At 40.5% G+C, this 15,525-nt stretch overlaps 1 protein-coding gene across 2 annotated transcripts in view; it reads right to left on the bottom strand.

Annotated features, from left to right (window-relative positions):
• Positions 1-15,525, bottom strand: part of ZNF407 (zinc finger protein 407) — a 442,554-nt gene that overhangs the window by 154,497 nt on the left and 272,532 nt on the right. For both annotated transcript variants that reach the window (XM_054020189.1, XM_054020190.1), the window contains exon 7: positions 11,084-11,204. In XM_054020189.1, coding sequence (XP_053876164.1) covers positions 11,084-11,204 — 121 coding nt within the window. The remainder of the gene's footprint in view (positions 1-11,083; positions 11,205-15,525) is intronic.

Below are 15,525 nucleotides of genomic sequence, written 5' to 3'. Positions count from 1 at the left end.
CCTGTCTCCTCCACAACACTATTCTCTGCTTGCAACCCACTGTTTCCCACAGTAGGGCCATGCAGCTCATGCAGAAGAAATGCTCAGGATAAAGCTAGTATCAGCCACCTCCATCAGAGCAGAGAGCAGTCTTCACAGCTGCTGACAATCCACAGAGGAAGTTTGGAGGTGGCTAGAAGCCTACAAGTTCTCTTCAGAGTAAGAAGAGGAAACCCTTCTAAACAATTGTTTTCCTTTCTTCAGGAACTTATTTCCCTCCCACCTTTATACTTTGTATTTTTAAAAGGCTGGCATTTCCCCCCAAAGCAGGTTCCCACTCTTTTTGGAACACCTATTGAAGTGGGCTTCCTTTTCCCTTTCTGAACCACATAAGGCTCAGATCAAAGTTGACTTTGGATGGTCTTTTTAAAATAAATTATCTAATTCCAATAGAGAAATACTGTGGGCTCAACTGATGTAAACTGGCCTGGTACCATTACGCTGAAGTAAATGGAGCTACATCCATTTACATAAGACGAGGAAGTGGTCCTGAGGAAAAAAAACTGAATGTAATGAAAGACTGTATTATAATGTATACAAACATGGGGGTCACATTAAAATTTCATAGGCAACCTAACTTTTGAGTACTTGATTTTGCAACCGAAGTAATGATCTTTTAATATAGTTTTGTGTTTTTATGTATGTGGTGTGTGTGTGTGTCTCAGGGATGGGGGGGATTCTTTATTATATGACAATAGCTCTAAGCCTGGGAAATAAGACAACACAACAGACTAGTGGCAAAAATATTATCTATTATTTTCATCTCTAAGGTTTGCACGTCTACCACAATATGTACAGTAATAGCAAACTACCACTCAGGTGATTCTATAAGGAATTGCTATGGACAATGACCATTCCCAAAGATAACTTTGACCCTTTTATAATGATTGGATTTGGGTCTACAGAACAGTAAACTAAATAAACATGTTTATTTTGATTCTACTTTGAGAGGCAATAGAAGAGAAGAGACATATAGTTACTTTTTTTTCAGAATGACTGTGGTAGTTAATCAGCAATCCCAATGCTTAATTTCTGCTTCAATTGTGCCAACAAACAAAAGAGTATATATGTAGATTTAAAGAGATTTTGTATTTAAACATACAGCAATAAATTTTCTTGAAACACAAAGAATTTCAAAACATATCAAGTGTTTTTGGCAAAAATAATATTTTGCAGACCAGAGCTTTCTCACTCATCCTGAAGTCAGAGAGATGGCATTAAAACTTGTATTTATTTTAAATGAAAAGATTTCTAAATAACCCCTTAAAGTTATAATTTACCATTATTAATTAAGAGCCTGAAAGGAATGTTTGTGCTGAATTTGCACATAGCTTACCAACCTGAGCGTGTCTGCAAGAGAGAAAAATATGGTGGTAGCTGTGTGGGGTGGAGAGAAACAAGTTTGAGCAGAGAGAAGATAAAATGTATAGTGCAAATGGAAAACAATATTAGAGTTTCTCTCTCCACTGCAATAGGCATGAGATTTTTTTTTTTTCCAGATTTGCTGATATCAAATACATTGAGTTTTGGATTGAGAAAATCTGACAGATTCATATGTAGGTCAGTGGCAAGAGGCAGATCTCCAGTAGGAATGATAGATTGGAGACTAGGCACAGTGTTGGATGGCAGGGGGAGACAGTACGGAGATGAAAGAGGTCAGGTGCCTGTACAGGCCACAATGGGAGTGGGTGGTTAGGGGACTGGGCACCGGGTCAAGACGGACTGCAGTGGAAAGAAGTTGGTAAAGGACTAACTATATGGAAATTAATAACATTTATGTCTAACTTCTGCTCTCTGTGACAATGAAGTTAACAGGTTTGCATATGAGTAATATAGAATTTGAACTTTAAAGGATGACACATAAAAGTTCTTCCTCAGGGTACTCATCCAAAAATGGGACTGGGGCATTGTTGCCCATTGTCACAATTTTATCATGAGTTTCAGGATATTTTGTGTTTTTCGTAAAGCCCCAGCTGATGGAGTCAGGTGATTGCATGAGAATCAGCTTTCAGTAAAAACAAAAAATTCTAATACTCATGGTTATAAAGAAAAGGTGGAAAATGTGAACTCTAAAGACTCAAAAAATAAAAGTCAAATAAAAAGAATCCAATATTTATTGTTTTTAAGCCATTCTCATGATATCTGAAGTTATGATTCATAATATTTGAATGCTTGGGCTTGGCAATATTGCTGAAATCACTGGGGAAACATGCAGATTGCTTATTCATTAAAATAAACCTGTGGAAGTTCCCTTAGCTTATATAAGTATAGTCTAAGTCAGGGGTCGGCAACCTTTCAGAAGTGGTGTGCCGAGTCTTCACTTATTCACTCTAATTTATGGTTTCGCGTGCCAGCAATACATTGTAACCTTTTTAGAAGGTTTCTTTCTATAAGTCTATAATATATAACTAAACTATTGTTGTATATAAAGTAAATAAGGTTTCAAAATGTTTAAGAAGCTTCATTTAAAATTAAATTAAAATGCAGATCCCCCCAGACCGGTCGCCAGGTTGCCTACCCCTGGTCTAAGTCCTGTTCTACACTAAAAAGTTAGGTCGGCAAAAGTCACTTGCAGCAACCTAGTTGTACATATGCATATAGTCAAATTTGTCTGTTACCAATATAAGTGCCCCATTATAACGCAGTAATATCACATCATTGAATGGCACTGAGCCATGGTCGACCTACTATAGTCGACCAGTGCAAGTGTAGACACCGGGTGACATACATTGACCCTAAACATCCTCCAGCAACTGTCCCACAAGGCCCAACAGTGACAACTCAAGTTCACAATTGTGAACTCCACTACCCACAAGTTATGCAGAATGGAAGCCACCATACTGGCCACATGCTACAGACATGCTCCTGTCTAAAGTAGGCAGTAGGATCTCCTGAGCCTATGGGGAGAAGAGACCGTGCATGAGTTGCTATGGAGCAGTAGTAGAAACATGGCCATCTACAAGCAGATTGCACAGGGATACAGGTGAAGAGATACGACAAGGATCAGCAGCAGTGCTGCATGAAAGCGAAGGAACTGCACCAGGCATACCAGAAGGCCAGGGAGGCCAATAGTTGATCTAGTGCCAAGCCACAGACCTGCTGCTTTTATAACAAGCTTCATGCCATACTTGGCAGAGACCCAAGCAGCACCCCACAGAGTACCACAGATACCTCCAAGGCGGTTGAGACACGGACTCCTGCCATCAACTGAGAGGAGCAGGAGAAAGAGGAGGAGGATGTAGGACATGCAACCAGGGGTCTGGCTATGCCGCGAACCAGAAAGTATTTGAAACTCCACTGCAGTCTAGTCAGACCTGGCATTTTAGCAGGGGTGAGCCCAATTCAGGGGAAGGCACCTCGGATTAAGTGTGTGAATGCATTTCCCATTACAGTGTTTAAATGTACAGATGGTGCCTGACCCCAACATAGCAAGATACAAGTATCAACTCTTCATTAATTTACTTGTACTAGAAGAGGGAGTGGTACAACAAACAAAGGTAACTCATGATCTGCTTTTCATTGCCCTGTAGTTAGCTTCTCTAAATCTTCCTGAGAGACCCCAAGACTTCAGGGCCACGTCACCACACCACATTACTGTGGATGACTAAGACGAAGATTTTGTCATGGACATTTTTAATAAAAGTCACGGACAATAAAGAAAAATTCACAGAAGGTCGTGTCCTGTCCCTGACTTTTACTAAAAATATCCATGACAAAATGGGGAGGGAGGAGGCTCCAGCACCCATCGCTGCTGGGGCTCTGCGGTCACCCACCACCTGTGGTGGCTGGGCAGCTGCGGGGGACCCAACCATCCCACAGGCTGGCTCCAGAAAAGCCGCAGCAGCGCAATCATGCCGCTCCAGTCTTCGGCGGCAGTTAGGCGGTGGGTCCTTTGCTCCCTCTCTTCCTCTTTGGCGGAAACTCAAAGAGGAAAAGAGGGACTGAGGGACTTGCCACCGAATTCCCGCCGAAGACCCAGACGCGCTGCCCCTTTACATTGGCTGCCCCAAGCACCTGCTTCTTTAGCTGGTGCCTGGAGCCGGCCCTGCCGCCCTGGCGACGCGGAGCTCCAGGGTCCCCTGCCACCCAGAGCTGTGGGGTCCCCCTGCTGCCCAGGGCTCGGCGGTTTGGGAGCCTGCCACATGCAACAGCTGGGAGCTCCAGGGGGACCCTGCTGCCCATGGGGATACCCTGCAGCTCCCAGCTTCTGTGGGCAGCGGGGGACCCCACAGCTCTGTGCCACTGCAGGCTGAAGTCACGGACTTCCGCAACCTCCATGACAAAATCATAGCCTTACGGATGCCTGGTAAAGTGCTTTTTCAAGACCTCTTTACATTAAGTTCTTCTAATAGCCCTTGTACCTGGCTATTGTTTGTCCTTTGTTTGCAACGTTCATGACTATAGTGCAGACCTGTGTTGGTTCCATGCTTCTGTCTGAGATGGACAGCAGGAAGTAGTGAACAGTTTTGCAGGATTTTTTTTAAAAGGCAGGAAAATTATGGAGCATGGATGGCATTATGGAATGGAGAAGCTTGCATGATGGGAATCTGACCCTTTGCTCCCAGTCACCCCTGTGTGATGTATTTATGCCCCACCCTGCATTGTCAAAATTTACTAAAAGACAGTGCTCCGAACAATGGCAAGTTGCACAGTGGGATAACCATACAGTGTAGTATCCTTTTAGAAGAGGTCTATATTATGCAATCTAGAAACCTTTTATTTCACGCCCCCAGTCCACAGTGGGGAGTTACAGTGCAGCACTTTGGTTGATGCTGCTATTCACATCCTCATAGTCCAAAATGCAGGGCAGTGGAAACACATTCTAAGTGCACCTTTACTTTAACACACTCAGATTCCACTAGCTCATAGGCTCTAAAATTTACTTCTGAAGTCAAGTCTACCAGTTAGTGTGATAGTCTATCAGTAGTTTGGCTTGTCATGTTTAACATTTTCATTCTAAGTCAACGTATGAAATATCAGCAATAGTTTAAGTAAACACAAACACATGTACATGTCTAGCAATAGTATTAAAGAAGAAACCATATTCACCATTATTTTAAATGGTACCTATGCATTCATTAGAATAACTTACATTACATTTTTGGGTTATGCTTAAATGTTATGCAAACATTATTTTTAAAATCTAGATGTTGTACAATATTTTATTCTTATAATTCAGATTAGAATAAATGTTACTGAGTATTTTATCTGAAAATTTATTAAACACTAAGGGCTTAGAAACTGTTTTGAGATGCCTGTGTCTGGGACCCAGGAGCACATACTCGCAGAATTTCCCTCTAAAGCTTCTATTTGCAGCTGTTCTTTATAAGCCCGTTCCTATAAGATTCTGAGCACACTCAGCTCCTCCTAGTGACTTCAGTGGGAGCTGAAGGCTCTCCACATCTTGCTGAAGGCCACAATTGGTCTATTATGTACATATCTTCTTACCGCTACCAGAATAGGTACAGTTTGCTCGACGCCGCCCTTTTAATATGGAAATGTGTGGTTTTGCCTAACACGTAGAGTAGCTGTCATTTAAAGTCAACATCAACCTACAGCTAGCCATTGTGGTATCACACAGGTGTTTCCAGCTATAAGTACAGGGAAACAGCATGACATCTTAAATATCACCATGGACTAACTATATGTAAATGGTGAATTTTTAATGACAACCACTTCATTCTACCATTTCATTCTAGAGATTGGTCTTACACACTTTCCATTTTGGCCTTAGATAATTAAATACTATTTTCTCAGAATTTTCAATATTCCTTTGCTATTCTTATTATAGCCAAGGTGTACAGCAAATGTTGAGGTAATAGTATCAAGGTGGCTGAAAGGTTATTAAAGGCAACTATAGTACATGTAAAAGTAAAACATTTACTTTGCACATTTTTATGACTTGGGTGCAAATCCTGGAGTGTGTTAAGAAGTCCTTATTTTACAACCTATGAACATAGACAATAAGTCAAAAGGAAATGGGAACTCCTAGGGATGCTGTCCAAAAAAAAAAAAAAAAAAAAAGAAAAGAAAAGAAAAGTAGTCCCTATGGAGTCACTCGCCCTAACTCAGGATGTTGTTGCTGCTGAAACTACACAATGAATCCTTCTGCAGTTGGAATTTCAGATGCAATAATCCCTTACGGAGTGTTGTCTAATTATTTTATTATGCATAATAAATGTAAAATATTTATTTTAGTTTACATAATTATATTAAATATGCATGCTATTTATCCTGAGTCTTGTAAGACATCCTTCACAAGTGATGTATTTTTCAGAAAGGTGCATTTATGGAATTAATGCTGTTTTGCTGGTCTGGCTGTTTATTTTGTAAAGCTTGTAAAAAGTCTCTTATCTATTACCATAGAACATTTTGTCAATCCTCTGGATGCTGCCTTCCATTTTTTCCTGAGTACTGTGTGTAAAATGAAGAGTGGATTGTAAACTGTTCAGTGGGGCCCCAGAGGAATAAATGTCATTTTCTTTAATTAAAGAACAGTGGTGACATACAGTAAGTTAATGTTAAACCTGTCATGAGATCTCATGGTCACAGTAAATTATGGCAATGTGTGGTAAACACATCGTAAGACTAATCCTACATTTCTCATGCACTCTAAATTCCCATAGACTTCAATGGTGTGCTAGAAAAGCAGGATCAGGCCTTATATGATCAATGACAAATTAACATAAATCTGTTTTGTACTAAGATGTACATGTTCTTCTACAGTGAATGGATACTATTATATGTCTAAGAAAGGGTGATAGTTATATGAAACAGTAAGTTCTAATGGGCTCAGACATAAGCCAAATGGTTCAAATCTGGATAACCACAAGTAGGCTCCCAAATCTACATTTACGCATAAAAGTGGCTTGATTTTCAAAAATTGTGAGCACCTGCAGCTCCCATTGATTTTACTGGGATTTGTGGGATCCCAGCACTTCTGAAAATCAGGGCATTAATATTTAGGTGCCTAAATATGGGGCCTTACTTTACGCAGACAGGTTTGAAAAGTTTGGCCTTAGGAAATAAAATCCACACTATTCAAAGTTTACGGACATAGACCCGTTTCAGCAAGTTCCAGGACTCCTTATTTTTCACTGTGCCACATAGAAAATGCAAATAATATTTTTGTCAGTAGAACTCCAATGTCATACAATTAAAAAAGTTTAGCCACATAACACTTCTCTCTTAAATGACATAGAAATCTAGGATAACGATTGCAGAAGTAATAGAGGAAGAGGGCCCTATGAGACCAATTCTGTACTATAAAATTATGGTGAACATTAATTAAGAATGAATAACTTTTTTGTATAATGGAGTATATTGATTTAATAATGGAAAAGACATATTGTGATTTGAGATCATAAATGCAGAGAAAAGCATATATATTTACATTTAAATAGACTGAAGGAGCCATTGGCTAAATTAATAGTTCAAACTTGAAAAATATATCCAGGCTGAAAAGACCAATTATATCTCTTTTTTGAAACACATCCAAAGGAGAATTGTTCATATTTTAAGAATTTTTCTTATTTCATAAATAATAATTATTCACACTATTGCCAGATACATAAAATTAGAAGATAATTTCTTTGCCACTGAGGTAATGTATTTTTGCATTATGAATTTAGAAGTCTAAAAGTAAATATCACAAGGTCAAAATGCAAATGACTCCAAATGTAAGATAACATACTGCACAATTTTGGAGCTACAGTCATAAACATAGCTTATATAAACAAATCAATCAAGTATATACAATTCAATGCAACACTTGTTTTCTTTTTGGGAATATAGATTTCATTACGAATTATATAATTTGTGTGATAAAATTCTGAAAGTAGTTTATTATTCACTTGGGCACACCACAGTCATTCAAGCCTTTCCCTAGTTAAGGAAGGAATTTCCCTGCTGACTGTGAGTTATTGAGAATATTTTCTCCTTTCTATTCTATTCAGCCCAAACCAATCTTTTCCCCTAGATGTCTTATAGTCTATTCCACTTTAGTCTCTGTTGCTAATAAAAAAGACAAGCGATATGTGCTTATACAGTTGCAAAACAATCCACATTTTAATCACAACAGTTTCTAAATTCATATTTATTCTTTTATTAGCATCTTTTCATCCTAAAGCTTCTCAAACTGCCTTACAGAAGATGAGCTCTGTTGAGATTAAAACCTGGTGTCTTTCACCAGCAGAAGTTGGTCCAATAAAAGATATTACCTCACCCAGCTTGTCTCTTATGGAATGCATGCAGAGATCATGTAATTCACCTCTGAAAGCAGATGTAAAAGAGTGCAAGCAACACTATATTTCTACACACAAACTAAAGAATACTCCTCTCGTTGAAATGAAAGTGATTACAATTAAAAAGTCTGCATTTGCCAAGAGTTACCACAAAACAGTATTTAAGGTAGTCCAGCAACGACCTAACCACTTGTTCTGGGGGAACTTAGAGTAGACTGGCAGTATACAATTACCAATATGAGAGTTTGAGCAGAACACATGAAGGTTAACATGTTTACAACTGCAAAAAGTTCTCTAATGCCTACAAATAGTTACAGCCTTAATTTCCTGTTCTTCCAAAGGGTGGCACCTACAATAACACATGCTGAGGTGTTGGTTTACAATTGAAGAGCACCACATGAGTCCAAGCACAGGAGTGAGAAAACGAAGAGGAGGGCAATATGTTAGCCACTTAAAAAAAAAAAAAAGGAAAGGAAAGGAAAGAGGAAGATGGAGTGGGGAAAACATAGCTGCCAACAACTTTGGCTATTATCCCAGGACTGTGGAAGCTGGCAGGCAGATATAGAGATGCTGAACTCTAGGCACAGCGGTCCCACTCCTGGCTCCTTAGCAGCTTTGCAGGGTGCCTCTCTGCCTCTCAGCTGCAGCAGCAACAGCTCTAATTTCTGCATCACTGCCAGCACTCATAAGGAATCTCCTGCTGGACAAGGAGTTGGTCTCCTTGGCCCAGAAGGGAGCCGTGACAGAGGAGCTCTGAGATACTATAGTCATGGGACAATTATTTCCAAATAAACAAGGAAGTGGGGGCTGCCAGAGGGTTTTCTATGCACTCTGATGAATTTTAGGTTATTTTCTTTGTTCTGTCTCTTCTCTAAGAAAATAACTACAATCACACTAGAATACTTATAAAAAACTTCTATGTCCTGGGATCTCTAGAGTATTTGGAAAATTGTCCCTGGCCAGCAGTTTAGCCTCATTCACTACACATCTTATCGGACACAATATTTAAGACACCATGGCACCTTTCCCAAACCTGAAGTAGAGCTCTGTGTAGCTTGAAAACTTGTTTCTTTTACCAACAGAAGTTGATCCAATAAAAGATGTTACCTCATCCAACTTGTCTAGGACCAACACAGCTACAACAACACTGCAATCAATATGTAAGATATGCATTTTGTGTCATGAGCAGTGAAAAAGGTAAAGCTCTAGAGGAGCTGTCCATTCATTCACTGTGCACCCAGGGCCCAATCCTGCAAACTCTTACATGAGCAACGAGAAGCACTCCCATTCACTGGTGATTTCAAATGAGTCTCATTAGATCACCAAAACGTTTCTCTTATTTCCCAGTTGAGGCCTACTCCTCTGAGTAGGGACTACTCATGAGAGTGAAGGTTTGCAAGATGAGGCCCCTTTTAAGGTGCATTGGGAATGGGACAGCATTTCTCAGGAGTCTTTACATCTTGCTTTATTCACTGCAATCCTTGTAAGTCCTCACCTTCTATGTGTCTCTTTGAAGGTGAACATTCAGTAATGTAGAGCCCAACACAAACCCTGCCTTCACTGCCTGATCCAAAGCTCATTGAAGTCATTGGAAAGACTCCAATTTACTTCAATGGTGCCCTCAGTTTGCACTTGTAAGGCAGAAACTGTATAGCTCCTAATGCATGCAGTACAGGAGCTTCCTAGTATCTACTTCATGCTGCGTGGGACAGGGCACTCTGGAAGTGTCTAACCTTTATTATATTTTTTCTTTTTTAAACACTAGGAAATTCCATTAAAAAAAGCTTTGTTAAAAGAACATTATGGTTGTATGCTTAGCGCTCACAAGTCAAGAAATGCTGCAGAATTACACTCACAAGTTTAATGTTCCTCTTGTGTATATGCACTGAGATAACTTTTAATGACATGATCACATACCCTTTCCCAAGTATATTTTCCATTTCTAAAACTTTGTAAGTTAATTCTCGTAAGCTGCATGTGAATGATTTTTGTGCTCTCTTTGTATAGCATACACAGAATAGTACACAATGCTATAAGATGTCAAAAGTCCAAAAATACAATCAAAGAGAAAGCATATATTATACTGCATTTGAAAAATAGTATATGACCATTTCATTAAGAACTGCATTGTAATGTATATAAGGCTTATGCTGTCGAGTTAAGCTTGCACAAATAACCTTAATTTATCTCTTTTCTTGACTTTTGCGTGCTTAACAATGCAGCCATAATATTGTCAAAACAGGCTGGCTTTTAGGGCAGTATCTTATGAGACTTTGCCACGCAGAATGCTCTTCTTCCAACCTTGCCTGATCAACTAGCCTGGCAAGAAGGAAAAACAGTAGCAGAAACTTTAACTTTAACTAACTCCAGTTGCTTCCATTTTTAATATGTGTTTGATGGGTGCTCAGGCTGCTAAGCCTTTTGGGGTAGCTTTTCTTTCTTGGTGGAATGGCTGCAACTCAACCGAGAAAATTTTCAAAAGCAGAGTTGATTTGAAAAGGCAATGCAGATAAGTAGTCACACCAAGGAGAATTCTAATAGACAGCAGAGCAGCTGTGAAACCAACACTCTGTATTATCATTATAGTGTTACCACTAAAAAGTTTCCCATCATTTGTTTTTCTTTCTAAAATAATATCTCAATACTATGAGACTAATTTTTAAGTTACCTCCTAATTTAATATGCAATTACTGCTGAACTGATGGAATTTTAATGGCAATATATTTTCACTGGTGACTTCAAATGAACTTCATAAGATTACCTTAACTTCTTTCATCACTTTATTATTAATTACTTGTTACCTGTAATCACACCAGGGACATCTGTAGGGTTTTTCACCAGTATGGACACGCTTATGTCGTGTCAGATGTGACTGTGTTGTGGAAGCGAAATTACACTCATCACATCTGAATGGTTTCTCTCCTGAAAGAGGACAAGAAAATACAGGCATTTATCATTTTAACAGATAGAAAACTCCCTGAGCCAGATTTTCAGTTCACATGCAGCACAAGAGCAAATACAATCTGCAGTTTCAAATATAACAAACCTCTTCTTAATTACAAAATACTTGTGCAGTAACTCTCATTACAAGTTATCTACCTTACTTGCTGGTTGCTTCCTCATGTGGCACTAGAGCAGCCTGCCTGCCAGGGAGGAGGAAGTACTGCACTGGGCTCAGATGTGAAGCCCTTCTTCCTCCTTCCTGAAAGTGCACTACTAACAAGGGAGTCAGTATAGCGCTGCTTTATTGAACTCATCAATGCAACTTTCATTATGAAAAAGAGAGATAAGAAGGGATGGGGAACCAAAGGAGACAAGGAAAAGAATAGCAAAATTATCAGCCTCATTTTATAGCTGGACTAACTAAGAAAAGTTAAGTCACTCAGTCATTGGAGTCAGTGCTAGAGCATGGGATTCTCTAGTTTTCAATCCTTTGCTTCATCCACAAGACTACTCCATGCTACCCAGTTTCTCTTAGTGGGTAGAGGTCACACTGGCTGCTAAGATGCTAGCAGCTGACATGAAGAGATCTTAGCGCAGTTATCAGCAGCAGCCTAAGCAGCTCTGCGCACCACAGCTGTGAACCAATTTGGGATGCACTTTAACACTGACGGACCTACAGCCATGGTTAGGAAAAATCAGTGATGAATTTTCAAGTCTAGGGATCAGTTCACATTGTTCTTCATTTTTAAGGATTCCTTCTCAAAACAAAGAATAAAAAACATAACACACACAAAATCACTATTTTAAAATAACATTATTAAGGTGGAATGGTCAAGCATTCAAAAGTTAGGAACTGCCAGAATTAACGTTGCATTAATGTTGCAGAATTAATGTGCATGCATTATGAAAGTCTTTAATTACATGATCACATGCCATTATTTCCATAGGACCCCAGCCTCATATACTGTACAAAATAGCAGTGCTCTCTTAATGAGCAGGTATTCAATATTTTGTTTTATTCTGGGCCCCTCGACCTTATTTACTGCACACTATTCAAACTCTGAAGACAGATTGATTAATTTCCTTGTGGGCTTTTCTGTGGTGCTCATCATTATAGTGAGTGCTTCACAAATATCAATTATCTTCACAAAACCTCTGTGAAACAAGGGGTTGGGGGTATTAATTCCATTTGGATGGGGAACTGAGGCACAGAGAGACTAAAGTAAAAAGTTTCCACTAATTTTGGGTGCCCAAGTTGAGACAACTAAGACCTGATTTTTTTTCAGAGTACTTAGCATTATACAGCAATTTAATTCCCACTGACTTCAGATGCAGCTGTGACTTCTGCTAATCAGGGTCTGAAACTGAACACCTATAAAATGAGGAATACGCAATTAGTAAGCATCTCTGAAAAGCTGGGTTTAAGCGACTTGCCCAGCATCACAAAGGAACTCTGTGGCACTGTCAGAGATAGAATCCAATTCTCCAGGGTAGCATTTGACTGTCTTAATAATGAGACCATTCTTTCTCTTTGTGTAATCCTCTGCCTCTTTCATAATACACCTGGAGCTAGAGCAGGCTGGAAAACGTAAATCCCTTCTTGTGAAAAATTTTGCTTTTTTGAATTGTTTTTTGTCACAAACCATGATGAAAAGGCAAAAAATCAAATTTTCTTTAGCAGGATGGGGTTCTGGAGAAAAAATTGTTTTGGGAGAATCAAAACAGAGTTTTTCAGCTTCCTGGCTGCTTGGCCAGAAGGTGCTGGTCAATTTCAGGCAGCAAGTTAAAAAGACAAAGAGACTTCCAGCCTGGCTGGAGAGGCGGAGTGCCAGGGTGCTCAGCATCCCCACCTCTGGGGTCACAGCGACAGAGAGTAGGGATCCCTGTATCTCCGGCCCTGCAGTTGGGGGAGCAGGCTGGAAGCTACTGAGGCAGAGTCATGGCACTCAGCCCCACCAGCTCTCCTGGAAAGCTTTTGTCAGTTTCACTTTCCACCAGGCAGTTTCTTGCCCAGGCAGTTTTAGTCTCTCCCACCCAGGATCACTGTCCTGGTCCCAATTTACACCCAGACTCCCAGTCTCTCTCTTTCTCCTCCCTTCCCCCATCCCCTTGCCCAACCAGTCCCAGCCAATGTGTTTCCCCTTCCCCCGTCCTCCAATTGCCCTCCCACCCACATTGCCTGTCCCTGCGGGCTCCCAGTTCCAATCTCCCTCCCCAGGCTCTCCATCCAATCAAAGTCTCCTCTCCCACTGGCTCCATATCTCAGTCTCTATGCCCTGCTTCTTCCAATTCCCCTCCCACACCAACATTCCTCTTCAGATATGTCTCCCGTCCTCCCCCACCTCATTCCCACCACCCCACAGGTACTCAGACCCAAACTGCTTCCAAGCCAGGTGCAGTCTCCCTCTTACCCCACCTCCCAGACCCAGTTTCCCTCTCCCCACACCACCAGCCTGCAATCCCAATCTCCCCCAGAATGCTCCTTGTCCCATTCCTACTCCCTGGTTGCCTGCTTACCCCACATCCAGCAGATCGGGCTCTTTTCCTTTCTGAATTCATATGAAGTAGCTTCTCCCTTCCTACTGCCTGGGCCCAGTCGGGGGTGGGGGAGTCACTAAGAGCACAGAAGAAACAGGCTCCCTGCTCTCCGTTCCAACCGTACCTGGCACAGCCTGCAGCAGCCCAGGCCTTCAATTGCAGAGAAAGTCCTGCTCAGCTCCAGGCTGGAGCATGCCCAGTGTGGATGGAATCTTTGGGGGAATTTCATTACTAAAATCTAAGAAGTCTCTATTGAGCATGTGCAAATGGCAATGTTTTCTAAGGTTTATAACTTGGCCAGATTTGGTCAGATTTTCATTGGGATAGCGAGAGGAACATCCCCTAACATAAAGGCCACCTTCTGCCAAATATCAAGTGCCTGCTCCAAAGCAGGGAGTGCAAAAAATGTTCAAACGAAAGGATGCCAGAATTTTTTTAACGTGGACAAAGCAACATATTTTTTTCCTAGCCTCATTCTCAGAAACAACTAAACTGTTTTGGCTGCAATCTTAAAAAACTAGCCTGAGGCAGACACCTGGCATGGAAAATTTCAACTCAAACAGTTGAGGTTTGGCAAAGTTATAAGCAACTGAAAACAGGGTCTTAAAATGGGAAGTGTTAGACAATATTAGTAATAGACTGTCATACCAGCCCCACATATATTTTCCAAATGAAAGATGGGATTAATTCTCATATTTCTAACTAGCCAAACCAGGAGAAGCCCAGACTGTAGGCTTCTTAGGCTCTGAAAGACCGCTCTAGAGAAAGAAGATGGGAAACCTGCATGGGGACTGGGGAAAAGCAGGCAAAGGAGAGATAGCTTCAAGACTTAGAACAATTGCTTCTAGTAGCTATTGGAGAGATTTCAGCTACAATTTTTCAGCTCCTGTTCCTTGGCCAGGGGAGTGAGGGAAACCCAGGATTGTGCCGGACAGATTGGGACTGCTGGCAAATATGCCTTTCCTGCTCCAAACGAGACTTTCCTGACAGATACCCAATCTCTTCTTCTCTGAAGAAAGTGATTCTTCCAACTGTTTGACTGACAGTGGCTTCTTTTCCAATTAAACTCTCTGGGATACTTAGCACTATTTCGACAACCTATTCTTGAACTGAAAATCCTGTGCCAACTCCTGGTTTGTTTTCTCTTAGAGGATTAAAGAAGATAGTAATATTTCTGAAACCTAAGTAACACAGCTCAAGTATTATAGAGAAGGGTCTTCCTTCCTTCCTTTTAGCAGTTTTCATTTAATATACATTTGAACCTTATTAAACTGCACCTTTGTAAACTGGAAACCAGCATATCTGCACTGAAAATGATTTTCTGGTTTGCAGTCCATTTCAACACATATCAGGAAAGTTCTGCTGCTATGCTGAGGCAGAGCCAGTGAGGCTGATGTTCCACTGTACAGTGATGTTCCACTGTAGCTAGTAGAGTTTGGAAATTCCATCATGACCAAAAGAAAAATGAATAATCCTCACCCACCGCATGAGGAAGTTTCTCCTTAGGAAATCCTTGTGGCTAAGTGTCCCTGTCAGACAGAGTATGTGTAAATTTCACTTGACAGAAAATATATCACAGCAACACAAAACAAAAGGCCAAATGAACTGGGGAAAACTAAGAGCTACTCAGAATGTTAGGCAGTCAAAGGGTGCACCAAGGGGAAAAATATTTATGTATGAAACCAAGTCAATAAGAAAACTTTTTGGTTCACTTGATAGATAAGCTTGTTTCAACCAAAACCAGAACATCCCATGCTAAAGT

Source organism: Malaclemys terrapin, chromosome 2 (genome assembly GCF_027887155.1).
Source record: "Malaclemys terrapin pileata isolate rMalTer1 chromosome 2, rMalTer1.hap1, whole genome shotgun sequence".
Classification (NCBI taxonomy): Eukaryota; Metazoa; Chordata; order Testudines; family Emydidae; genus Malaclemys; species Malaclemys terrapin.
The sequence above is the reverse complement of the archived record's forward strand: the minus strand, read 5'-3'. Positions and strand labels throughout refer to the sequence as shown.